Below are 24,707 nucleotides of genomic sequence, written 5' to 3'. Positions count from 1 at the left end.
ATACAGTGATACCTTGTCTTACGAACTTAATTGGTTCCGCGAGGAGGTTCGTAAGGTGAAACGTTCATAAGACAAAACAATGTTTCCCATAGGAATCAATGGAAAACCGATTAATGCGTGCAAGCCCAAAATTTACCCCTTTTTCAAGCCAGAGCGCCTGTTTGTGCGCTGGTGGGATTCCCCTGATGCTCCCCTCCATGGGAAACCCCACCTCGAGGACTTCCGTGTTTTTGCGATGGTGCAATTCCCCTGAGGCTCCTCTCGCTGGGAAACCCCACCTCCGGACTTCCGTTGCCAGCGGAGCATATCGCAAAAACGCGGAAGTCAGGAGGTGGGGTTTCCCAGCGAGGGGAGCCTCAGGGGAATCCCAGCATCGCAAAAACGGGCGCTCCGCTTGCAACGGAAGTCCGGAGGCGGGGCATCCCAGCGGCGGGTTTGTATGGCGAAAAAAGTTTGTAAGAAGAGGCAAAAAAAATCCGAACCCCAGGTTTGTATCTCAAAAAGTTCGTAAAAAGAGGGCTTCGTATGACAAGGTACCACTGTACTTAATGATCCTGATATTTATTAACATAATTATTTATTAACAATAATTTGGTGATGATGTATGACATCACAGGCGGGGAAAACCATGGTGTAGAAAAAAACCCGTGAAGTGTTTTTAATTAATTTTTTTTTGAAAAACCGTTGCATAGACTTTTCCCGAAGGTCGGACCCGCGAAAGTCAAGGGAAGACAGCACCATGTTATTTTCATGACTGTGTGCCAGCCAGGGTACATAAGGAGCTGGGCGGCTTATAAGTTGAATAGATTAAAGGACATCTTCCCTTGGAAGGATTCCTTGTGTTGGCAGGGAGGGATAGTAGCTCCTGAGCCCTCTGGGGTTGGGTCGCGTACAGGTCAAATCAATAAGTAAGCAAGCAAGTAAATAGTTGCTGGGTGTTACACCCCTACGTGGCCTGGGGTCAGGTTGCATACGGGAACCATTTTATTCATCCCCACCCCACCAGCCCTCGGGCAGGGAAGGCATTATTATTATTATTATTATTATTATTATTATTATTGATTAGGTTTGTAGGCCGCCCCTCTCTGTAGACTCTCACACCAGCTGCTGTCTGAGGGAGATGGGCACTCCAGGAGTGTGGACCCTTCAGCTTCCAAATTCTGGGTGTTTGGAGTCCGCATGTCCACACAGCATAGCTGGCTGGGAAATTCTGGGAGTTGAAGTCCACAGGTCTTTAAAGTGGCCAAGATTGAACACAGCCCGGCTTGCAGTCCAGCCCTGCCCTCCTCCTCTCCAAGGGGCATTGTGTCCGAGACAGAAACCCCAGGCCGGCGAGATCCGCTCTCTCCCTCGTGGTTCCTTCCTGCCTGCCCTTGACCAAGTCTCCTCTCCAGGTCTCTGAGTGAGAACCACCGACAGGACGAGGAGCAGGAGGACGACGGCTACTCCCGGGAAATGTCCAGGTTCTTATCCTCCGCCATTGCCAAGCCCCTCCCAGTGACCCCGGAGAAGGCGCCGCACAAGTCTCACAACAACAGCAGCATGGACGACACCCTCCTGGCCCTGAACGTGCGGCCGGCGCTGCGGAACGGGCTGGAGAGCAGCCTGGAGGAGGCTTCCTACCACGAGGAGTCCCTGCAGGAGGAGTTGGACAAGGAGAGCGAGGGCCAGCCCCACTCCATCCACCCGGCAGGTGAGGCCCAGGGTCTTGCAGGGGCCGGGTGGGGGTCCCTCCCCTGGTCCACTCCGCTTGGAGTAGCCATTCTTGATCTTGCCTTTCCCTTCTTGTAAACAATTCAAAGCAGCCCAGCCTACTTAACACCACGTCTTCCTCTTATTTTCCTCACAACAACAACAACCCCGTGGGGGGAGTGGGGCTGAGAGGGCGGTGGGGCCAAGGACACTTTCCACTATCCAGCCCACCCATTTATGTCGGATAAGCGAGACTCCACTTGAACTGCATATTTATATATTTCATATATTATATATAAACCTCAAACCATGACCACAATGACACACTTGCAGAGAGTCATTTGCAGAGCATTGGGGGATAGTTGTTGTCAGGTGTTGCTGAATGCAGGCCTGCACCCAAAATGTTGTGCCGTGGGGCCAGTGGCAGCTGTGTCATATTTATTTACATATTTATTATTTATTTTATTCGACTTCTGTGCCGCCCAGTCCCGAAGGTCTCAGGCGGCTTACAACAATATAAAATATATAAGTACAATAAAAAGAAGGCAAATATGAAAATCCAAAACCATAAACCCCAGTTAAAAACCCACAACTCAAGTCAGTCCAGGCAACGGACATACACACCATGCAATGTCATTTGGCCATGACAGATGTCCGCTTCATGGCCCCCCAGGCCTGCTGGAAGGGCCAGTAGGGTGGGAGCAGTACGGACATCAGGTGGGTGGGGGGAGATGGTTCCATAGAGCTGGGGCAGCCACAGAGAAGGCCCTCCCCCTCGGGCTCACCAACCTGCATTGCTTAGTCGACGGGACCCTGTATATATATGGCAGTCTTGGTATATTCGCGTTTCTTCCCGTGTGGGATTTGGAAATTTCTGGCGACGTTTCGACGAGGTCCCACTCGTCCTCTTCAGGCTGGTGTTTCTGTCCTTCTTCGTGTTCGCCTGAGACCAAGGACAGAAGCACCAGCCTGAAGATGACCAGTGGGACCTCGTCGAAACGTCGCCAGAAATTTCCAAATCCCACACGGGAAGAAACGCGAATATACCAAGACCGTCAGACCTGGACCCGTGAAAATCTACGAAAACAAATATGGCCGGGGTTTTGCTGGCCTGCTCAGAGACGGCATGGCTGGGTGTGGCTTTGGGGGCGGGACCCTCACTCAGATTTCATTCTTCCAGGGATTTCCTTGACACGCACGGGCTACTACACCATTCCGCCCCTGGACGAGCTAGCCAGATTGACCACTGACGCGGGGGAGTGCATCGTGAACAACTTCACTATCGGCCGTAAAAGTGAGTGGACGGGAACTCCTTGTGTGCCAGGGTTGTCCCTGTGGTCAGCTCACCTGCTGCTCTGGCCGAGACGCCTTCAGCCTTACCGACTTCGGGGTTGTAGTATCCAAGGGAAGGCAACGGAACCCCCCGGTTTCTTAGAATCACCTGTGAAAAATGGCACCTTTAAGAAATCCACAAACCCCTAAGGTTGTTTTCCTGGGCAGCCCCTTTTTTGGTGCCTGTGTAGCCGGATCTATTGCTGTTTTTATATCAGGCAAAGGAAAATTAGGACCCTCTGTAAGGTTGAATAAATTTATTCCAGCCTATATGCAAAAATCCGGTCAACTAACCGCACAAGTTGGCTCTTGACAAGGGTGAGTGGAATTGAGGGAGGGAGGGAGGGAGGGAGGGCTGGGCCTGGATCTCTTGTGGCAGCGCGGTGATTCCAAACTGATGGCACGTTCTCCCCCCCGCCCCCCACCTCTGCCTGCTCTTCCCTCTCCTGCCTTTTGTGCCCGGCCCTGGGTGGCTCGTTGGGTGGCCGGTTCACAAGTGCGGGCTCTTGCTCCGTCCCCCTTTAGCCTACGGCTCCATCTACTTCGAGGGCCAAATCAACCTGACCAACCTGAACCTGGACGAGGTCGTGCACATCCGCCGGAAAGAGGTCATTGTCTACCCAGATGATGAAGCGAAGCCCCCCATCGGGGAGGGCTTGAACAGGTGATGCCCGGGAGGGGGAGGGGGGGGAGCTCTTCCGATATTCACTTTATTAGATTTATTTCATTTATTTCATTTTAATTTTAGTTAGTAAAATTTATATGTGTTGCCCAACTCCAGTGGACTCTGGGCAGCTCACAGTAATAACCACAATTAAAAAGCATCAGCCACAGTAGAAGTATAAAAGAAATCTGCCCATAAAAACCCCACACATACCCTCAACCGTTCGTGGACCCAGGCCCAATGGAAACGCCAGGTCTTGCCGGAAGGCCGGTTGGGTAGGGATGGTGCAAATCCCCCGAGGCAGTTGGTTCCAAAGCGTCAGGGCCGCCACAGAGAAGGCCCTTCCCCGAGGTCCCACCAACTGACACTGATTGGCAGACAGGACCTGGAGAAGGCCAATTCTGTGGGTCCTTATCGGCCGCTGGGAGGTGTGAAGTAGCAGACGGTTCCGTAAATATTCTGGTCCTAATCCATGTAACCAGCACCTGGCATGGCGTTCAGAGACCGGCTAGTGGCCCATGCAGCCCACAGAGAGTTGGAGGGATGTGGCTGTACCTCAGGTCACCCACTACAGGTCACGTGGCTGCATTTTGAACCAACTGTACAGTCTCCGAGCCCTCTTTGAGGGTAGCCTCATGTAGAGCACATTACAGTAGTCCAGGCCTGAGGGCGTGAGTGAGCGCGCGAAGAGCTTCCTGGACTCGGTAGGGTTAAAGGCAGGGTGCTCAATTTATATGCCATCCGTCTCACCGCCAAGCGACTCCAGGCGACTTCCAGCAAGATGACAAAAACCATATTGAGACACTAAATTGATGTCATGTTAAAATGAACAGATGATGAAGGAAGCATTGGACCTGTGGCCCTCAACTTACAACACTTAATTTAGTGACAGTTCCAAGTTGACGACAGCACTGGAAAAAATAGCAATGACCAGGGATGCTGGCAGCCACTGCACTGTCCCCATGGTCACATGACCAGAATTCAGGCTGGACTCCTACTAAATGACCCTGGCAGTGTCCTGGGGTCGTGTGAGGACTGCCTCTTGCGGCCTTCTGGCAAGCAGAACCGGTGGGGAAGCCGGACTTACTTCTAACAACAGTCTTACTAACTGAACAACTCCAGCGATTCCATTAACAAGGGTTTGCCCGTTGTGCTGTTTTTGGCCCTCTGGAGGATTCAGGGAGGCTTCCTACAGCCCCAGAGTGAGAAAAACAGCACCAAGGCCAAACTGGAAGTCCGTTTTTCTCAACTTCCGGTTGGCTCGTTGGGTGGGGGTTTTTTTGCCCTCTGGGGGCTTCCAGGAAGCTTCCCTAAAACCTCCAGAGGGCGAAACAGCTTTTCCCAATGCCGAAAACCAGCTGGTTGGCACACGCATACGCTTTGGAGCAGACATAGGGCAAGGCCTCGTGTGCTTTGCATACGGCTCTGTGTGCCCCCTGGGGCTGGCATGGCATAGGTTTACCATCACTGACTGATGCAACGGAGGTGTGACGTCTTCTCTTTGTCCACTAATAGTGTTGGGAGAACCAAACGTACATAGTTCTGGCCTGTGCCGAACTTTGCGGGGTTCGGCATACCAAACCCGGACTTTTTCAGAAGTCCGTGTTCAGGTTCGGCGTTTGCTCGAACACCATGCCGACTCAGCTTGGGGGGGGACATCAGGGCTGCTGGACGGGATCCTGAATAGCCGGCTGGCAGAACCTGCTTCTCTGGCCCGGCATGAGGCAAAGCGCTGGAGGGCTGCGTCAGGCTCCATCAAGCGGGAGATGCCGAAAATCCCTGCCCCTAGTTCTCTCTCGGCGGCTCCCGGCCATTGCCCGATTGATGGAGCCTGACACAGCCCCCCCTCGAGCGCTTCGCCTCCCGCCTTGGGGTTCGAACTTCAATGGGTTCGCCCAACACTCTCCACTAACCCTGCTGGAGACACTGGGATGGGACCTGCTCTTCTCATATTTGTCCTGACACCAGCTGCGAAAGACTATTTTGCCCCACTGCAGCTTTTACCTGTCTTCATTCCAACACCCCCTCTCCCCACCCCCCAACTTCCTCTTTTGAGCAGGCGAGCTGAAGTCACCTTGGATGGAGTTTGGCCCACGGACAAGACCACCCGTTTCTCCATCCGGAGCCCAGAGCGGCTGACCGAGATGAACTACGAAGGCCGCTTGGAAGCCGTCTCTCGGAAGCAGGGGGCCCAGTTTAAGGAGTACCGCCCCGAAACCGGTTCATGGGTGTTCAAGGTAGCCCCCTCTTCTGACCAGATATAAAGCGGGAGGGGGCAGAGGCCGTGGGGCGGTCAGAGCCCCCGTTCTTTTTAGACACCATAAGGAACGGGCGGAAGAAGAGCTTTGGTCGCGTGTGGAAACGTATATTTTGGGTGCCTTGAAGAATAGAATAGAATAGAATTTTATTGGCCAACTGTGATTGGACACACAAGGAATTTGTCTTGGTGCAGATGCTCTCGGTGTACATAAAAGAAAAGGGACATTTGTCAAGAATCATGAGGTCCAACACTTAATGATTGTCATAGGGGTCAAATAAGCAATGAAGAAACAATATTAATAAAAATCTTAGGATACAAGCAACAAGTGACAGTCCTACAGCCCTGAGTGGGAGGAGATGGGTGATAGGAAGGATGAGGGAAAAACCTAGTAGAAATAGAAGTGCAGATTTAGTAAAAAGTCTGGCACTGTTGAGGGAAATATTTGTTTAGCAGAGTGAGGGGGGGGGGTTGCAAAGAGATGGAGAGGGGAGGACTGTGGGGTCCCTGGTGGCTTTCTCGCAGACGTTTCACGACCCAACTAGGCAACAACATCAGTGCTATTATAATGACAGTGAAAGTGCTAATAAAAACCCATCACTGTTTGCTGTTGTTGACTCTTCAGAGGTTGATGGGCAGGGCTTTGTTTTTGCAGGAGAACCACCTGCTCTTTTGACCTTCTGCTTTGTAAAAAAACCAACTTTCCCTCCTCCGTCCAGGTGGTCCACTTCTCAAAGTACGGCCTGCAAGACTCGGATGAGGAAGACGAGGACAACCTGGCCAAAGTGGAGGCTAAGAAGTTGAAAACTGCCCAGGTGCCCCTGCCAGGCCAGCTGGTGTCTCAGCAAATGGCTGCAGCTGGGAAGTTGGCCCCTCCTTCCAAGGTGGGTCAGGGGGGGGGGGAACCAGCTGCCTTCTTAAAATGGCCACTTGAAAGGCTGCTTCTACCTAAAGCCAAGCAGGCTGGAAATGGGTTCTCTGGGGGCGGTCCTGCTCCTTTTCCCCCTTTGCACCCAGAAGGGCCTTTGGCTGAGGTGGCTGAAGGGGGGCGGAGGCAAGACCGGGGAATGGCCGGCCACACCCAGCGTCTCCTGTCCAAGGTGCAGGCTCCCCCCTCCTCACCTGAAGAGAGTCCCCTGAGTCAGAGGCAACTAAGGGGTCTCTCGGACCGGCCCCATCCGATAAAACCTCGTAGATAACACTGGGGAACAAGTGGCAACACAATTTCTGTTGAGTTTTATAGCTAATTAGGCCTGCTGGTTTCTTTACCACGTCAAAGTTTTTCCCCTACGCCTTATGATATATAATATAGTTAATTAGGCAACACGAGCATCAAATGGCATTTTTGACCAAGCCCTCTTGCTCACTTCCCGGAAAATCTTGGTGCAGTCAGTGATGAGCAGGGTGAAAGATTCCACCAAGATTTGGAGGCTGTGGAGGCACAGGATCAAGGCAGGTGGGATGGACATAGGATGGGATGACCATGGTTGGAGCATCAAGTGAGAATCGCCAGATTAAACACTCCAGAAAAGCTATAAGCAAAATGTTTTACCTTAATATGTATAATTACCATTCGGTAAAAAAACAACTATATGTATGAAGACAATTTAATTTGCAGTAACTCTTATAGCCTTTGTATGAATAAAATTATTTTTTGTAAATGTTATAGTTGGTAAGTTTTTACTTTCCTTTATATGCACAATTTCTATGACTTTTGAGGGTCTCCTCTAGTTTAAAAAGTTGATGTGATGGACAAAAACTGTGGTTATTTCTGGATCCAGAAAACAAGTCACAGATTTAAGACAACGGAATTGCTGTTCCCCAGTTTAATAGAAGAAGTAGAAATTAGGGGCTGGGAAAATGGGAAGGCCCCTCTCAAAAGGAAGCATGGATATTTGTATGTATTCTGAGCCATGGTGGTGCAGGGGTGAGACGTTCTCAAAAACATCCTGCCCAGCTCAGGTTGGCTGGAATCGGACTGGCCACACTGGGGAGGAATTGGGCCGGGGGGCAAACCTCCTTTTATTTTTATTATCTAGCAAGAGCAGGGAAATTTCAGGGCTGGTTTGACTTTACTGCAACCAACACCCCGAGTAAAAGCCCCTTTGCTTTCACCAAATAAGAGTCGAAGGTTTTTCCTCCCTCCCTAAGGGGTCAGATCAGGGCAGGTCCTTTTCTTTTTAAAATAGTTTTAATACTGTACTTGTACATTTTCATTTAGCCTCCACAAGGGCTTTGTGAACAGTGTGTCACCTGGGTTAACTGTTCACATAATGATGTTCCCTTGCACCCATTCGCATGTTTAATGGATTCTAGTTCTAAATTGCTCTAGTCTTAACTTCGATTTCTACTGTGTCATGTGGTTCCAAGCATCTACTACTCTTTCAGTCAAATCATATTTTCTCACGTGGCTTCTGATCTTTCCCCCAACTCACCGCAGATTGTGCCCACTTGTTCTTGGGTTCACTTTCCTATTTTTTATTTTGTAAGCTGCCCTGAGTCCTTGGAGAAGGGCAGCCTAGAAGTTGAATAAATAAATAAATAAATAAATAAAATAATTAAATAAATAAATAAATAACTTTCATAGCCAAATTGTATGAATGTTTTGTATGAATGTTGTGATTGGTTAATTTATGGGTTTTTTAATTAGGGTTTTATAATTTTTTAGATTTTAAGTTTGACTTCTTCTTATCGTTTTGTATTTATATTGTGGTCGTAAGCCGCCTTGAGTCCTTCAGGACTGGGGGGGCATAGAAGTTGAATTAATTAAAATAAATCAATCCCATGTTCCGGGTGTGCCGGCGTGTCCAGAGAAAAAGTGATGAGGAAGGTCTCCTTCTCCCTTGACCCCCGCAGAGCCCCGAGGCTGACCACCTGGGGAAGGGGCTGGAGATGGACAGTGACATGGTGGACGTCACTCAGGAGCTGCCGCCTGAGTCCCTGGCGGAAGAGAATCGGATGGAGGAACAGGAGCCCCTGCCGGCCTCGGCCCGTATCGCCTCCTCCCTGGACATCAACCCCCACACGCTGCAGGTGAGTGCTCTGCCTCCGTTGCCTACAGGAAGTGGGGTTCTTCCACACAGGGCGGGGGCTCCGTTTCCCCCTTGTTTGCCCTGGCTTTTATCCAGGAAAGAGCAGAAGGCTTCCTTTAAAACCCCTGCACCTGATGAGCCTCAAAAGACGAGCCAGTCACAACTTAAAACTTATAAAAGGAAGAGAGACCCACGGAGTTAAAAGCCGGATGGGGTTGGGCTGGAAGACCCCTGAGGACCCTCCCGGCTCTCAGAATCTGTGTCCTGTGTCTTCTTTGCAGATCATGAAGGCTTCTTTGCTGGCAGATGAGGAAGAGCTGGACTGGGTGACCGATCGCCAGTTGGGCAAGCCAGCTGCAGAAATGGACACTTCCCCAGAGATCTGTTCTCCGAGGCTTCCCATCTCCTCCTCTTCTTCACGAGGGTGGAAGAGCCGCCCCCCAGGTACGGCCAGTGACCCCCTACCTGGTGAAAAAATAGCCAAGCTCAGAGCGCCTTGTGGTGGAGTCTCCAGCTAGAGTGTGCGGAGGAGGTGTGGAGAACCTGGCTAGCTTAGAGACCTCGCAGGGGGGGCTGACCACCCGTTAAGGAGTGTGCAGAGCGACTCTGAGGTATCCAGGATACACAGGCGCAAAGGAAACGTGGAATTCTAGCAGATGTCCAGCAGGTAGTCGAGAGATATGAATAAAGGGTTCGGTCATTTAAACCAAACACTTTAATGTATATAAAATTGTATTTACAGTACTTTAGCAAATATCATAGTCTAGTTAAACAATCCAATTATACACAGTCAAATCAGTCAATAGCTATCAATACATTAACAATACTACAAGCCTTGCTTGTACATCTTACAAATACATAAACCAGCATTGAACACACAGTTCTTACTACAGCAGTCACAATGAATCAGCAATACCAAACAGAAATAACACAGAGAATCACGCTTCTGGCTCCCTCTTGTGGCCATCTCCAACACTAACTCTTAGTGCTTCAATACATACAAGCATTCATTGCTATTTGTTTGTTTGTTTGTTTGTTTATTTGTTTATTTATTAGATTTGTATGCCGCCCCCCTCCGAAGACCCGGGGCGGCTCACAACAACAACAATACAATATGCAGAGCACAAATCCAATATAAATTAAAAATGAAATTTAAAACCCGTAAATATTAAAAACAATCATTACTGCACAATCAAACCATTCTCGTGTATTACAGTCAGGAAAAAAAAGGTGGTAGTGGGGGGAAGAGATAATTATTCCCCCCATGCCTGGCGACATAGATAGGTCTTCAACCTCTTGCGGAAGGCGGGAAGAGTAGGGGCAGTTCTAATCTCCGGGGGGAGTTGGTTCCAGAGGGCCGGGGCTGCCACAGAGAAGGCCCTTCCCCTGGGTCCTGCCAGACGGCATTGTTTAGTCGACAGGACCCGTAGAAGGCCAACTCTGTGGGACCTGATTGGCCGCTGGGATTCGTGCGGCAGAAGGTGGTCCCGGAGATATTCTGGTCCGGTGCCATGTAGGGCTTTATAGGTCATTACCAGCACTTTGAATTGTTAGCTTGTTTATATATCGCCAAACCCAAACTATTACGTGCGTAGTACTGTTCCCAAGAAGCTGCTGTTGGGGTCTCCCTGGTTCCTTGTTCGAGAAGATGCAGCTACCAGGATTCCCGTTGTTTCCAGCCGCCATTTTGACTCCCTTCCCTGTTTGCAGGTAGCCGTCTGCTGCAGTCGAGGGTCTCCACGGGGTCTTTCCTGCTGCCAAGCACCTCCCTCCAGGACCACCACAGCCCCAGGACTCCCTCTCTGGGCGGGGCTTTGCAGGCCCCGCCTTGGGCTGCCGTCTCCCCGCTGGCCTCTGCCTTCGTTCTGCCGCACTCGGCTCCTGAGGTGCCCCTGAAGACCGTGGGCGTCCGCAGGCAGGCCGGCCTGGTGCCCCTGCAGAGGTCGGTCGCCTACGGGAAAGGACGGCTGCTGAAGGACATGGCCCTCTTCATGGGACGCTCCTTCCGGGTGGGCTGGGGGCCCAACTGGCTCCTGGCCCACAGCGGAGACCGCCTGAGCCCCCTGAGCCAGCCGGAGGATCACGGGGAGGTCGCCGAGTACGGGTTCCTGCCAGCCGCCATGGCTCCGAAGCAGTACGTCATTGCTCTGTAATCCTGGGGGGGTTCCGTGGGGCAGTGCCTCCCCCTGCCCAGTACAGCCAGGGGGGACCCTGTGGGCCTCTCCACTGCGTTTGGGCCACCCCACTCTCTGCGCCCCCTTGTGGACGTCCGTAACACTAGCCCTTAAAGCAATAGCGTTTCAATACATTTATACATACATTGTTGGTTTGCTTTGTAGATTGCCAAGCCCAACCAGTTATGTACATGGTGCTAACACACTCAAATGCTCTTCTCTAGGGGCTGATTAACAACGGGGGTGGGGAGGTGGAGAGTCTGAACGTCCAGTGGCGGGTAGTTCCAAGCACTTTTGATGGGCATTTCTCTGCACAGGGTAGGGTTTGTTCCTCAGCCCCCTAAATTCTCTGCAGCAGCAGCAAGGGAAGCACGGGAGTTGGGGGGGCAGCCAATGACCCCCCCCCACCTCCTCCTGTCTTCCTGATACCCTTCCCAGGGTCTCGGACTCCCCCTTCAAGCTCCACCTGGAGAAGCTGACCTTGGAGGGCGAGCCCACCGACCGCGCCTACCTCCTCCCGCTGGAGATCAAGCTGAAGCACAGCACCGTCCATCTGGATGACCCCTGCCCCTTCGTGGCCCCCAACCCCGGCGTGGCAGCCATCCACGAATACGCCGCCTGGGCCTCGGAGGCGTTGGCGGAAGGAGGAGGAGAAGAAGGTGAGGGGGCTGGGGGGACTTCAGGGGGGGGGCACTGTGGCCAGGGTCTCCCCTTCCCGGGAGCAGCAAGGCCAAGGGGGACGCTGGGGCTCCCCCTCCTAGATGGCTTGGCAGGTTCAGCCACTGGTTATTTCGGGGGTCAGCAAGAGCCTGGGAAAGGCCAACGGGGGATGGGAGGAAGGCAGGGTCCAGCTCTCCACCCACCGGCCGAATCCCACTCCCACCCAGGGAGGCTACCTGGGAAAGGGCAGCTGGTCCTCAACTTACGACCAGGTTTTCTAAGCAAGGCAGCGGATAATTTAATTTAATTTAATTTGAACGACTCAGAGCGGCTTACAACAATGTAAATTACAAACAACCATTAAAAAACAGTCTAAATTCTAAAACCCTGATTAAAACTCATAAAGAAAAGGTATAAATGAGTTTTGCCCCATTTTATATCCTTCCTTCCCACTGTTGTTAAGCGAGTCGTTGTGGCTGATAGTTGTTGTTAAGTGACTCTGGCTTCCGCGTGGAGTTGGCTCGCCAGGCAGTCACAAAAGGGGGCCAGTCATAAATGTGGGGAGGGTCAGGCGATGGGGAGGCTCTCTTCAGGGCCACCGTAACTTTGACCAGTCACTGAATGCAAGTTGAGGGCAGCCTGCAAAATCTCCCCAAGGGAAGGGAGCGTGGGGGATCGCCAGCATGACTGACAGCCGCTCCCCCCCCCAATCTCCACAGCAGCAGCAGCCGGGGTGGTGAGGGCCTGGGGCCTGGTCTGGCGCCTGTGCGAGGCGCTCTGGGGCCACCTGAAGGAGCTGGAGGGGCGGCTGGACGATCCCGGCGACTACGGTCTGCGGCTGGAGCGCCGGAGGGCCTTCTCCCGCTGGCTCTCCCGGACAGCAGCCGAGCGGATCCAGGAGGAGGTCTCGCTCCAGCAGAACGACAACCCTGCGGAGGCCGTCTTCAGCTACCTCTCCGGGAAGCAGATCGGCAACGCCTGCCGCCTGGCTCAGCAGTCGGGTGAGACCCCCCTGCCCACCTGGGGCCTGGTGGCTGAGGGGCCATTCGCATCTCGGTCCGAACGTTTCTGTGCCTGCCCACCCCCTTGGTAGAGAAGGACTTGCTCTGCTCCTCCAGTAACCCTGTGGGTGGACAAGAGGGGCCAGAGAGGCCCGAGTAAGGGGGGCGGCTGGACTGAAGGATTGCATGCAGTGGCATCCGGGTTAAGGCTCTAGGGAGACTCTCCACCCTCCAGGAGGCCCTGGTTCTCCTAAACTGTTTTCCTTCTCATAATAGAATATTGAATAGAATTCTTTTTTGGGCAAGTGTGATGATGAGACACACAAGGTAATAATAATAATAATAATAATAATAATAATAATAATAATAATAATAATAATTTATTGGATTTGTATGCTGCCCATCTCCGCAGACTCGGGGCAGCTAACAACAATAATAAACACAACATGTACAATCCAATAATAAAAAACAACTAAAACCCCCTGTTATAAAACCAAACATACACACAGACACACCCTGCATGACTTGTAATGGCCCAGGGGGAAGAAAAAGATAAATTCATCAAGAATCATGAGGTCCAACACAATGATTGTCATAGGGGTCAAATAAGCAGTCAGGAAACAATCCATATTAGTGTAAATCTTAAGGATACAAGCACCAAGTCACAGTCACACAATCCTAAGTGGGAGGAAAAGGGTGATGAGGGAAAAAACGAATAGAAACAGAACCGAAGAAGCTTCTTGCACGAGAAGTGAAACATTTTCAAGGGGGAAAAAACAAGAAAGCCCAGTTTGTTTGTTTGTTTGTTTGTTTTATTTTTATGCCGCCCAGCTCCCTAGGGCAGTGAAGGCGAACCTTTTCCCCCTCGGGGGCCAAAAGAGCGGGGGCCTGTGCTATGGCACATACGTGAGTGCCCACACCCATCATTCAATGCCTGGGGAGGGTGAAAACAGCTTCTCCTGTCCCCCGGAGGCCCTCTGGGCCTGTTTCCCTGCCTCTGCTGGGCCCAGGAGGCTCGTGTTTCGCCCTCCCCAGGCTCCAAGGGCTTCCCTAGAGCCAGGGGAGGGGGGAAACGCCCTCCCCCATCCTCCTGAGTCTCCCTGGAAGCCAAAAACGCCCTCCCAGAGCCTCTGTGCGAGCCAAAACTCAGCTGGCCGGCACACACATGCACGTTGCAGCCGAGCTAGGGCAACAGCTTGCGTGCCAACACATATGGCTCCAGGTGCCACCCGTGGCCCCCATGCCCTAGGTTCGCCATCACTGCCCTAAGGACTCTGAGCTGCTTACAACCCAAAATATAACAGCCAAATAACACCCAAAACCTATGAAACGGTTTTAAAACAATCAATATGAAACAGCGAAGCCCCTGCATATCATTTATGGCCGGATCGCGATGGTTACCATCATCTGATCTGCCACCCCAGATTGTCGCAGCAGCCGAGTCTTCACCACTTCCCAGAAGGCCGGTAGGGTGAGGCTGGTCCAGATCTCAGGAGGTAACTGGTTCCAGAGAGCTGGGGCAGCCACAGAGAAGGCCCTCCCCTGCAGCCCCGCCAGCTGACACTGTTTGGCTGACAGGACCTGGAGGAGACCAATTCTGTGGGCCCTTAGCAGGCGCTGAGAGCAAGGGGGCAGAAGGCGGTCTCGTTGACCTTCGGACAGAGAGCCTCTTTGGGGGCGTATCCAGGGAAAGTCCTGCCAGGCCCCCCGGCCCCTCTCTCCTGGTCTCGGCCTGTGACGGGTCACGGCAGCTGCTGTGGGGCAGAGGAGGGTGGGGTGGGGCTCCCGGAGCTCTGGGGCTGCCTTGGGTGCTGAGGGGCTCCTTCCGTTGCAGGGGACCTGCGCCTGTCTCTGCTCCTCTCCCAGCTGGTGGGCAGCCAGGAGGCCCGGGAGCTGCTGGCCCTGCAGTTGACCGACTGGCAGCAGCTCCAAGCCGACAGCTTCATCCAGGACGAGCGCCTGCGCATCTTCTGCCTCCTGGCGGGCAAACCGGTGAGTTGTCTGGCGCCTGGTTTCTTCCTTGCTGCCCCGGCGTTGGCCCCTTTTCTCAGCCTGCGTTGGTCTCTCCAGCCTTGAAAGACAGAAGCGTTGAGGGGGGGGTTGACCGAAGGGGATGGAATCACGCAGGGGATAGAAAAGGGGGATGGAGGAAAAACTAGGAGGAGGGGGCCACTCCCTAAAGCTCACAGGTCGGAAAGTGAGGACAAATCAAGGGAGATATTTCTTCTTCACCCAGAGGGTCCTTGGTTGATGGGATTCCCTTCCAGGAGAGGTCGTGACAGCTGTCAGCCTTCATGGCTTCAAGGCAGCATGTGACAGATTCAGGGATGCCGAGTGTATCATAGGTGGTGATTGAAACGGAGGTCCAAGTGCCACCTCTATGTTGGTTGACGCAGGGTCTCCTTGGGTCCCATTGTTTGGGGGTCAAGGGAAAGGGAGGGTCTGGCCTTCTCCTTCTACTCAAGATCCCCCTGGACAATTGTGGGGCCAATTGTGGGACACAGGATGATGGACTCGAGGGGCTTTGGCCCCCTTCAGCCGGGCTCCTCTTCTTCTCATGTCCTTCTGTCTCTCTGCTCCAGGTGTGGCAGTTGTCCGAGAAGAGAACCATCAACGTCTGCTCCCAACTGGACTGGAAGAGGGCTCTGGGTGTCCACCTGTGGTACCTGCTGCCCTCCACCGCCCCCCTCTCGAAGGCCCTCAGCATGTACGAAGCCGCCTTCCAGGTCGGTGGTCGGGATGCGGGGCCTGCTTTGGGAAGAGGGCCTCCCTCCTTCACTTGATGCTAGGCATCCCCATCATCCCCAGCCACTGGTTGGGGACGATGGGGTTGAAGCCCTCTTCCTCCCTGTCCTTGTGATCATTTTTACTGTCCCCTCGGGGAGGGAGATGGGCAGTTTTGTTTTATTTATTTTTTTTAAAATCTTTATTGAGTATAAATACAAAAAACGACAAACATACAAGAAGCCAAACACACACACACACACAGCCACAAAAATTAAATATATACAAATCTATATCAAAGTATTTGAATACCAAACATTTAGCATAGATGCCAACCGAGTAACGTTTCCTTCAGCCTACGAGTCTCCTGGGTAGATCAATACGTTCCTCTTATGGTCTAAAATTCACTCATTTAAAAAGGTTTCCTCCTCATTTATATTCTATAGTGTGGTTCATTCATTTTCATTTGATCTTTTACCATCTGTGGTTTGTTTTAACAACAAGATGGACAGTTTTAAAATGTGTGTGTGTGTGTGTATCTGTGTGTCCCAGTGAGGGTATGGCTAGCTGAAGAAGGCCGAAATAGATCTATCCTAGTCTCCCTTAATTCCCAAATTCAGCAAAACCATGTGACATATATATATATAGGGAGAGAGGGGGGGGGAGTCGGGGAGAAAGAGGCAAAGAGAGGGAGGGAAGATAGAAGTGGGCGTGGGAACCAAGTGGACGGAGGGAGGGAGAGAGAACAGAGAGGGCAAGAGGGTCAAGGGGCAGGAAGGGCCTTGAGGGTCTCCAGCCTTCTCAAGCAGAAGAGAGAGAGAAGGAAGAGAGGGAGGGGAGAGTTTATAGGGTGGGGGGGAGGAGAAGAAGACTGAGAGAGAGAGAGAGACATCTATGCACCCAGAGGGAAGGGAAGGACTCGTGTTTTCATTAAACACAACATGGGGCTACTCATGGTGATGGAGGGTCTATTGGCCAGAGTGGGGGGGGGGCTCCCATTTAGCTTTGTTCAGGGACCTGGGGGTGTGTGTGTGTGGAAAGGGGGGTGAGGCTTCCCTGTGACTGGAGAAGGCCTGGATGGAGCTCTGGGAGCGGGGGGGGGGTTGATCGCGCCCCCCCTCCCCAAGAGTCAGAGTGTCTGTGCCTGCAAAGGGGCCACCTGCCCACCCTGGGCTCTGTTCCGCAGGACTCCCCCGATGGAGAGAGGTACGCCTGCCCTCCGCTGCCCCCCTACCTCGAAGATGCCGGCTACATGGCAGAGGGGGAGGAGGACCAGCGCCCCCTGCGAGACGTCTGCTTCCACCTGCTGAAGCTGTACAGCGACAGGTGCCTCCTTTCGCCTTCTCCTCCCCCCTTGGGCCTTGGCTGGACGGCCAGGAATCCTGGAGGTCCCCCCCCCCCCGCTGGGTTCCCCACCCCACCCCAGAGGCCTGGGGCTCTTGCGAACGTTAACTGCTGGAAATGGGGCAGAGAAAGCAACATGTGGGCCTCTTTAATTCCCCCCCTCCCTCCCCCTCGGTTGCCTTGATTTCCTGCGGTCCCCAGTCCTATTTAAATTCTAAAATAAATTCTATTCCTCTTCTGGACTTCTGGTCACTACCTGGACTCTCATCCCTGCTCAGGAATTCTGGGCGTTGAAGTCCAGGGGCCACAGCTGCCCAGCCCTGCCCTTTCAGGCAAGAGTGAAGCTCACCATTTCTAGTCTGGAGCTTTGAGCGCCACCCGCCCTCCTTCCAAATCCGAGCTGATCCTTAATTCTCACCAGGGAAGCTCTGCTCTTGGCAGAAGTGCAGGGGGGGGGGGGGCTTTCATTGCCCACACTTTGAGGACCCCCCGGTGCTCTCTGAGCTGGGTGCGTTTCCTGCAGAGGCTCCACTGGCCTCCTCAGTGCTAGCCAAGCCCTCTAATCACGGGCGACGTTACCTAGATTGGTCACGAGACGTCTGCAGCTCATGGGGCACCAGGGACCCCACAGTTCAAGGCAGGGCCGGAAATGTTCCCCCTCGGTGGGGCTTGACCTGGGGCTTCTCTTGCAGGTGCTATGACTTACACCAGCTGCTGGACCCCCACAGCGTCACCGCCGACCCCCTGGACCACCGTCTCAGCTGGCACCTGTGGGAGGCGCTCCGGGCCCTGAACTACACCCACCTGTCGGAGCAGTGCCAGGGGGTGCTGAACGCCAGCTACGCAGCCCAGCTGGAGAGGGAGGGGCTGTGGGAGTGGGCCGTCTTCGTCCTGCTTCACACCCCCAATGCTCAGTGAGTGACCCCCAACCCTGTGGCCGCCTGGACAACACAGGCAGCCCTCGACTTGTGACCCCAATTGAACCCGGAATGTCTTCTTTTTTGTAAAAGATTTTTTTTTGTGGATCCGTATATAAATCCATATACAGTGGCACCTCTACCTACGAAAAGGCAGGGAGAAGCCTCCGTGGGGCCCCTCTAGGAATCTCCTGGGAGGGAACAGGGCTGGAAAAGGCAGGGAGAAGCCTCCGTGGGGCCCCTCTAGGAATCTCCTGGGAGGAAACAGGGCTGGAAAAGGCAGGGAGAAGCCTCCGTGGGGCCTCTCTAGGAATCTCCTGGGAGGAAGCAGGGCCTCCACCCTCCCTGTGGTTTCCCCAATCGCTCCCATTATTTCCTTTTCCATTGATTCCTATGGGAAAACCTGCTTCTTCTTACAAACGTTTCTACTTAAGAACCTGGTCACGGAACGGATGAAGTTCCTAAGCAGAGGTGTCACTGTACCTTCAAATATTGTGATATTACAGTAAATACATAATTATACATTTTAACCAATCATAAATTCTTTATAAATGTAACGCATTTTCCCAGGTATATTTTTAGGCAATGAAGTGCTTGTAAAAAGAAAAAGAAAAAAATATAAGTCTAATTTTGCCACCTACAATTTCTACCCATGAATTTCCAACAGGTTTTTCCCCCCATGATCCTTGTTAGCTTAATTTGCCATTTCTTCTTCCTCTTGTCTTTTTCATTTCTAAGCCCTCGTTGCTTCTCCCTCTTCCTTAATCTCCTAATGAATCATTTATTTTTTCCCTTTTGCTTTATCTTAACCACAGGCCTCTTAGGAACCAATCCTCATTTGTGTCGTTTTCTTAAACTATCATGTGCTATTCATAATTTACCATCATTTATTAAATCAACATTGTTCCAAATCATTTCATTCTTCAAATCTTGAAGAATAAACTTCCCAAGTGCATCGAGATCAATCTCAAGTACCACATCTTAAATCCATCGTGGAAGTCTTGATTCTATTTTGGTGTCTATTCTTTAATTATCCATCTTTCTGTTGCTAAGAAATTTTTTTTCCTGTTGCTAAGAAAGAATTGTGAATTTTGGCTCATTTCTTGACCTTTCCTGCAAGAGTTGTTCAGTTAGCCACACAGTTGTGAGGTGAATGTGAGCTCCCTCTTGATGTGGCTGGTTAGAAGTTCGCAAATGGGGGTCATGATCGTCATAAATACAAATATTTATGGACCGGCAGCCAGGCCTCTGAACTTTGATGACGTGACCATGGGTCGCAAGTGAGGGGGTCCTTTTTTGAGACGGGCTGCTCTTTGTCCTTGAACGGAAAGTCCCAGAGCCCGGTTGCTTGACCCCCCTCTCTCCCCCTTTCCTCCCCAGGACACGGGAGCGAGCCGTGCGGGAGCTGCTGAACCGCCACTGCAAGCTGCTGGAGCTGCCCGAGTCCGGGGAGAAGGAGGCCTTCCTGACGCAGAAGCTGTGCGTGCCCCCGGCCTGGATCTACGAGGCCAAGGCCCTGTGGGCCCGGAGGGAGGGCGACAAGACCCGCGAGGCCCTCTGCCTCTTCAAGGCCGGACACTGGAACCAGTGCCACCAGCTGGTGGTCCGGCACTTGGCTTCGGGTAAGCGCCAGTCACTAGGGGATGTTAGGGGAGGAGGAGTCAGTTGAGAGCGTGGAGGGGGCAGGGGAGAGCGTGGAGGGGGCAGGTGTCCAGCTAATGTCCCAGAGAGATGGGCAGTTCTTCAGATAACCAGGCCACATACATTTAATGTATAAATATTACTCATTAGGATAATAATAATAATAATAATAATAATAATAATAATAATGTATTAGATTTGTATGCCGCCCCTCTCCGAGGCCTTGGAGTGGCTCAAATATTGTACTCGGTAACAGTCCGAGTCATTCACAAATACAGTCGTACCTCTAGATACGAGCTGCTCTGCATGCGAGCATTTCAAGATACGAGCCACGAGGGGAGAGACATTTCTGTTCAAGTTCCGAGCTGAAATTCAGGATACGAGCCGAGCGTCCACTAGGTGGCGCAAGAGTCCTTGCTTCTGGTTATCCCAGAGGGGAAAAGCAAAGTCTAAAGCCATTTGTTCCAGATACGAGTTTGCTGGAGATGCAAGCTCCCTTCTGGAACCAATTATGCTCGTATCTAGGGCTACTACTGTACAGCAATCAATATTCTCCTATTGAGGGGCGTGTATAAGTGCACCAGCCTGCCTTCCGCCCCCTCCCCTAATGTTTCTCTCCTACCAGTATCGTGTATATAAATATTGTTATATCTCTGTATACCACCAAAACATAGTTGACAAAACAGAATGAAATAAAAAATAAATAGAATATACAATGCAAGCCTTACTCAACACAGATACAGACCAACATTTTAGACAGGGTGTCCAGCAAAGCGGGAAATCAGGGAATTATCAGGGAAATCGGCGGTTTGGGAAATATCAGGGAATTGACAGGGAGTTTGTGAAAAAAATGGAATAAATCAGGGGGCAAAATCGAACTATTAAAATGTTTAAAAGTCAGGGGAAAATTAAGAGGAAAAAAACCTGGACCGCGCTGCCTGGCCGAGTCAATAATAATAATAATAATATTAATTTATTAGATTTGTATGCCGCCCCTCTCCAAAGACTCGGGGCGACTCACAAAACAATATTATAGTGGCACAAGCAAAAATGAAGCTAAGTGTGGCCACAACTTGCTTCCTCAGCTGCCGCTATTTCTCCAGGGCTCGGCCCTACGACTGCACCTTCCCTTGATTGCAAGTTACAGGGAAATATATCAGGGAGTTTCAAAATCCTTTCCTCCCGGCCCCCCTGTTAGAGCACATAGCCCTTACGTTTGCTCCACCCAGCCATCCTCACAGTGGCATAGTCGTGGACACAAGGCAGCATCAGGGAGGGTCTCCTAGCAGCTCTTCAGTTCCCTTAACCCTCCATTGCTGGCTTGAGTTCTGCACTGGAAGCCCCAGCTAGTCACACGCACCCACCCACCCTGCTCCCCTTTCCCTCCGCAGAGGCCATCATCCGTGAGGACTACACCTACCTGAAGGGCTTCTTGGAGGACCTGGCCAGCCCCCAGCGCTGCAGCCTCATTCAGGGGTGGGACACAGCCGGGCTGGTGTTCCTGGACTACCTCCAGGTCATCGAGATGGTCAGCAGGATCCAGCAGGTCAGGGGGCCACTGGGCAAGGCTTCTCCCCACCCCCCACAAGTGCCTGGGGGCAGGAGTGCTGACCCCCTTCCCTTGGGTCTCTTTCCAGCTGGACTGCACCAGCTACGAGCTGGAGGAGCTCCACTCCAAGGTCATCTCCCTCTGCGGCCGGATAGAGCTGGTCCAGTGCCACGGGGCCAAGGACAGGCTGGCTCAGTCGGGTAAGGACGGGCGTGACCCTGGGGAGGACGGGGCGCGCGGTTACTCTGTGTGGAGCCATCGGGCAGCACTGGGCAGGCGAGGGCCTTGTGGGGGGAGGGGGCCCTTTTCTCCCCCCACCCCTGCCCAAGAGAAAAGCTGCCCGACCAGCAGGGGACCCTGGCAGCTTCTCCCCACTGCAGAGCCCACCCAGGCCTCTGGGAGAGGAGAAGAGAAATTATTTTATTTATTTTATTTTATTTATTTTGTCCAATACACAATACACCTTGGAGAGAATAGACATTAGGTGGAATGGGAATAGAATAGAATAGAATATATGGAATGGAATGGGAGTAGAATACAACTCTTTCTTGGCCAAGTGTGGACACACAAGGGATTTGTCTTGGTGCAGATGCTCTCAGTGGACATAAAAGAAAAAGAGACATTGGTCAAGAATCATGGGGTAAAAACACTTAGTGATGGTCACAGGGGTCAAATAAACAGGAAACAATCCATATTAATAAAAATCTTAAGGACACCAGCAACAAGTGACACTCACACAGTCCTGAGTGGGAGGAGAGGGGGGGTGGGAAGGAGGACAAGGCTGATGGCGGTGCAGCCTTCGTGAAGAGTTGGGCAGTGGTGAGGGGAATGTTTAGCAGAGTGATGGCGTTTGGGGGAAAAAACTCTTCTTGTGTCTAGTTGTCTTGGTGTGCAGGGCTCTGTAGTGAGGTTTTTGAGGGTGGGAGCTGAAAGAGTTTGTGTCCAGGATGCGAGTGGTCAAGTCGATATTTTCACGGCCCTCTTTTGGACTCGTGCAGTCCACATGAATCCTCCATGGAAGGCAGGTTTGCACGGAGGATGATTGTTTGTGCTGGACTAGATGACCACGCCCTAGACTTCCCATGGGGAATCAGTTGAGCTTAATAGGTTTAATATAAAACTGTATCCGTCTTTTCATTTAGGATTAGGATCTGCCCCCAGCAGGTTGAAAGAGGATTAAATATTTTGGGTGGATGGACAGATGGGAATAGAAATAATGATAAATGACAGAGAGGTGATAGATAGATTTGTGTGTGTGTGTGAGAGAGAGGGGGGGAGATTACACATAGATATACATCAGACAGAGGATGGATGGATAGAGAGAGAGATATATATATATGAATAAATGGATGGGTGGAGTGAGAGATGGATAGAGAGAGAGAGAGAGAGAGAGGGATGGATGGATGGATGGATGGATCCCTGTCTTCTCTCCGTCCTCTTGGTGCGTCTCTCCCTGGTCCAGGCAGGGTCCCCTCTTCCTCCCCTCCCTCTTCTCCTGGGAAATGAGCCAGGCTCCGTGGGGCCGAAGCCCCCTGCTCTTCCGCCGACCCCGCTGCCTCCTGCCTGGGACTGGGGCCTTCCCTGCCCCTGGGCTGACCGGCTGCCCCCTGCTTTCTCTCCCCCACCCCCCCTGCAGAGATGGCCAAGCGCAATGCCGATATCCTGCGCGTGGTGCTGAGCCTGCAGCACCCTCCGGACCCAGCCTCGGGCGCCACCCCCGACCTCCAGAGGGTCCCTCTGCGCCTGCTGGCCCCCCACATCAGCCAGCTCCCCATGCCGGAGGACTACGCGCTGGAGGAGCTCCGTGGGCTGACCCAGTCCTACCTGCAGGAACTGATGGTGGCGGCCCAGTGAGGAAGCCCCCCCGCCTGCTGCCCGTCGGGGGTCCCGGCCAGGCGCCCCGTTGGACCCAGTGCGTGGGGGGAGGGCTTACAGGATGCCACCTGCCTTCCTGCTTTTAGGGGGGGGTATCTAGCTTGCAAGGCAAGGAGGGAGGGGAGGGGCGCAGGGAGCTTAAGGCCAGGCTCTGCGGTGGGACCCCTGTGAGCCCCCCCTCCCCACTCCTCCCCACTGCTCTGTGGCCTCAATAAAGTCTGCTGCCCCAGAACCCTGCAGTGATGACCACTCCCCCCCACCGGTCTGGCCTTTGGCAGGCTGAAGAAGAGAGGGGGGCAGTGACCGACCGAGACCCTCCCTCCCTGAACTGACTCAAGGGGGGAGGGGGAGGCTAGAAATCAGTGTGTAAATAGTCCTTGATTTCACTGGAGGCTTGGTCAGAGAGTGGGGAGGGGGGTGGCCCTGGAGGGAGGGGTCTTTTCATGATGGCCCCTCCCCATCGGTTGGCCCAAGTGGAGAGGTCTTTGGAGTCCGGCCCCTGGACTTGCTTTCGCCCAGGGCTGGAGAAGATCCCCCACCCCACCCCCAGCAAGGGGGTCTCTCCCTCTTGAAGCCGGGGCAGCCCTGGGGGGTGTCCGTCCACTTGTGGGGAGGGGGCTCCGTGCGCTCACCACCTGCCCAGGGGACCGGCCTCATTCCCCCTTTGCACAGTCTCGGCCGGGGGTCTTGCAGGGGGGCGCCGGGGGTGGGGGGCTGCAGCTGGATGAGGGGGGGGAACGTGTGCATGGATGCTTGAGGGGGGGTTCCAGGAAGGTTGTTACGCATGAAGATTATGGAAAGGTTTTTATTAAAAAGTATAAATAAATGATCCAAATTATTTTCTTGTCTGTTTTTCTGGAAATGCTTTCTAAATAACAATAAAATGTTTATAGCATTTTTCTGATCGTCTCTTCCTTCCTTCGGTGTCTGCGGAGAAGGGGCGGCATACAAATCTAATAAATAAATAAATAATTTTTGGGGGGGGGGGGAAGTCTCAGGATCCCACCTACAAAATTAAAGTGGAGAGGTGGGTGCCAACCCTGGCAATTCGTTTAGGCTCCAAAACTAAAAACAATTAAGGTACAAAATTATAATGCAGAGGAAAAAGTGGGGGGTGGGGGCATCATCAAGGAAAGTTTAAGGCCCCCCACTCAAAATAATATAGGAAAACATTCCTGTATTCCAATTCTCTTCCATATGGGGGCAGTTATAAGATAAAATATTCTTGTTTTAGTGGGTTTTTTTAATTGCATATCAATAACATAATCTCTTCATCTAAATTAAACACATAACTCAGAAATGCATCATAATGTCAATTAACGCAAATGCAAATATTACTCAATATTTGTATAATCAAGTGATGTTATCCACTAAATCTGTGGGCCAGGCCTTTCCACCTCTTTGGACCCTGCCCTCCTTCATTGTAATCAAATATCTCTAATAAAGTACATTCATATTTTTATTTACTTCATCCTACAATCCTTACCACATTAATCTTGGTTCATTGTCATTAACAGTTTTATTGTTAAGGGTAGGAAATAAATTCAATGAAAAGACAATTTGTATACATTAGCGATAGGATATTCTTCATTAGTCCAAAGTCAGTTCTGTGGTCAGTGAAAATGAAATTCTTTTTTGCTTATTTCAAATCTTCCAAAAGGTCAAGAGTATAAAAGATCAAATATTTCGACCAACACTGCCACATCTGGAAATCCAGCAGGTGTCGTGGTTACTAATAGCATCCAAAAGTAAATCAGAGTCTTAGGTAAATTATTCCTCAAAGTTCCAATTTATTAGCAGAGTCCTTTTGGCACATGGGGGAGAAACCCGAATCTGAAGCCCCCG

The 24,707-nt window shown here is 52.0% G+C and overlaps 1 protein-coding gene across 2 annotated transcripts in view; it reads left to right on the top strand.

The window, feature by feature from the left end:
• The window catches only part of LOC139166159 (nuclear pore complex protein Nup98-Nup96-like), a 40,546-nt gene extending 16,784 nt beyond the window's left edge, over positions 1-23,762 (top strand). The window contains exons 15-32 of one of the 2 annotated variants that reach the window (XM_070749389.1): positions 1,395-1,693; positions 2,873-2,986; positions 3,550-3,688; positions 5,748-5,925; positions 6,665-6,829; positions 8,802-8,978; positions 9,259-9,421; positions 10,688-11,111; positions 11,590-11,810; positions 12,534-12,812; positions 14,647-14,804; positions 15,395-15,538; positions 16,723-16,862; positions 17,573-17,794; positions 19,178-19,419; positions 20,830-20,984; positions 21,076-21,187; positions 22,624-23,762. In XM_070749389.1, coding sequence (XP_070605490.1) covers positions 1,395-1,693; positions 2,873-2,986; positions 3,550-3,688; positions 5,748-5,925; positions 6,665-6,829; positions 8,802-8,978; positions 9,259-9,421; positions 10,688-11,111; positions 11,590-11,810; positions 12,534-12,812; positions 14,647-14,804; positions 15,395-15,538; positions 16,723-16,862; positions 17,573-17,794; positions 19,178-19,419; positions 20,830-20,984; positions 21,076-21,187; positions 22,624-22,841 — 3,550 coding nt within the window. In that variant the 3' untranslated portion in view covers positions 22,842-23,762. Of the gene's footprint in view, positions 1-1,394; positions 1,694-2,872; positions 2,987-3,549; positions 3,689-5,747; positions 5,926-6,664; positions 6,830-8,801; positions 8,979-9,258; positions 9,422-10,687; positions 11,112-11,589; positions 11,811-12,530; positions 12,813-14,646; positions 14,805-15,394; positions 15,539-16,722; positions 16,863-17,572; positions 17,795-19,177; positions 19,420-20,829; positions 20,985-21,075; positions 21,188-22,623 lie in introns of both variants that reach the window. The other variant, XM_070749388.1, reaches the window with a different exon arrangement.
• Positions 23,763-24,707: the final 945 nt, after the last annotated feature.

This window comes from Erythrolamprus reginae, chromosome 4 (assembly GCF_031021105.1).
Source record: "Erythrolamprus reginae isolate rEryReg1 chromosome 4, rEryReg1.hap1, whole genome shotgun sequence".
NCBI lineage: Eukaryota > Metazoa > Chordata > Lepidosauria > Squamata > Dipsadidae > Erythrolamprus > Erythrolamprus reginae.
Note: the sequence above shows the minus strand (reverse complement) of the source record. Positions and strands in the feature narration are given on the sequence as shown.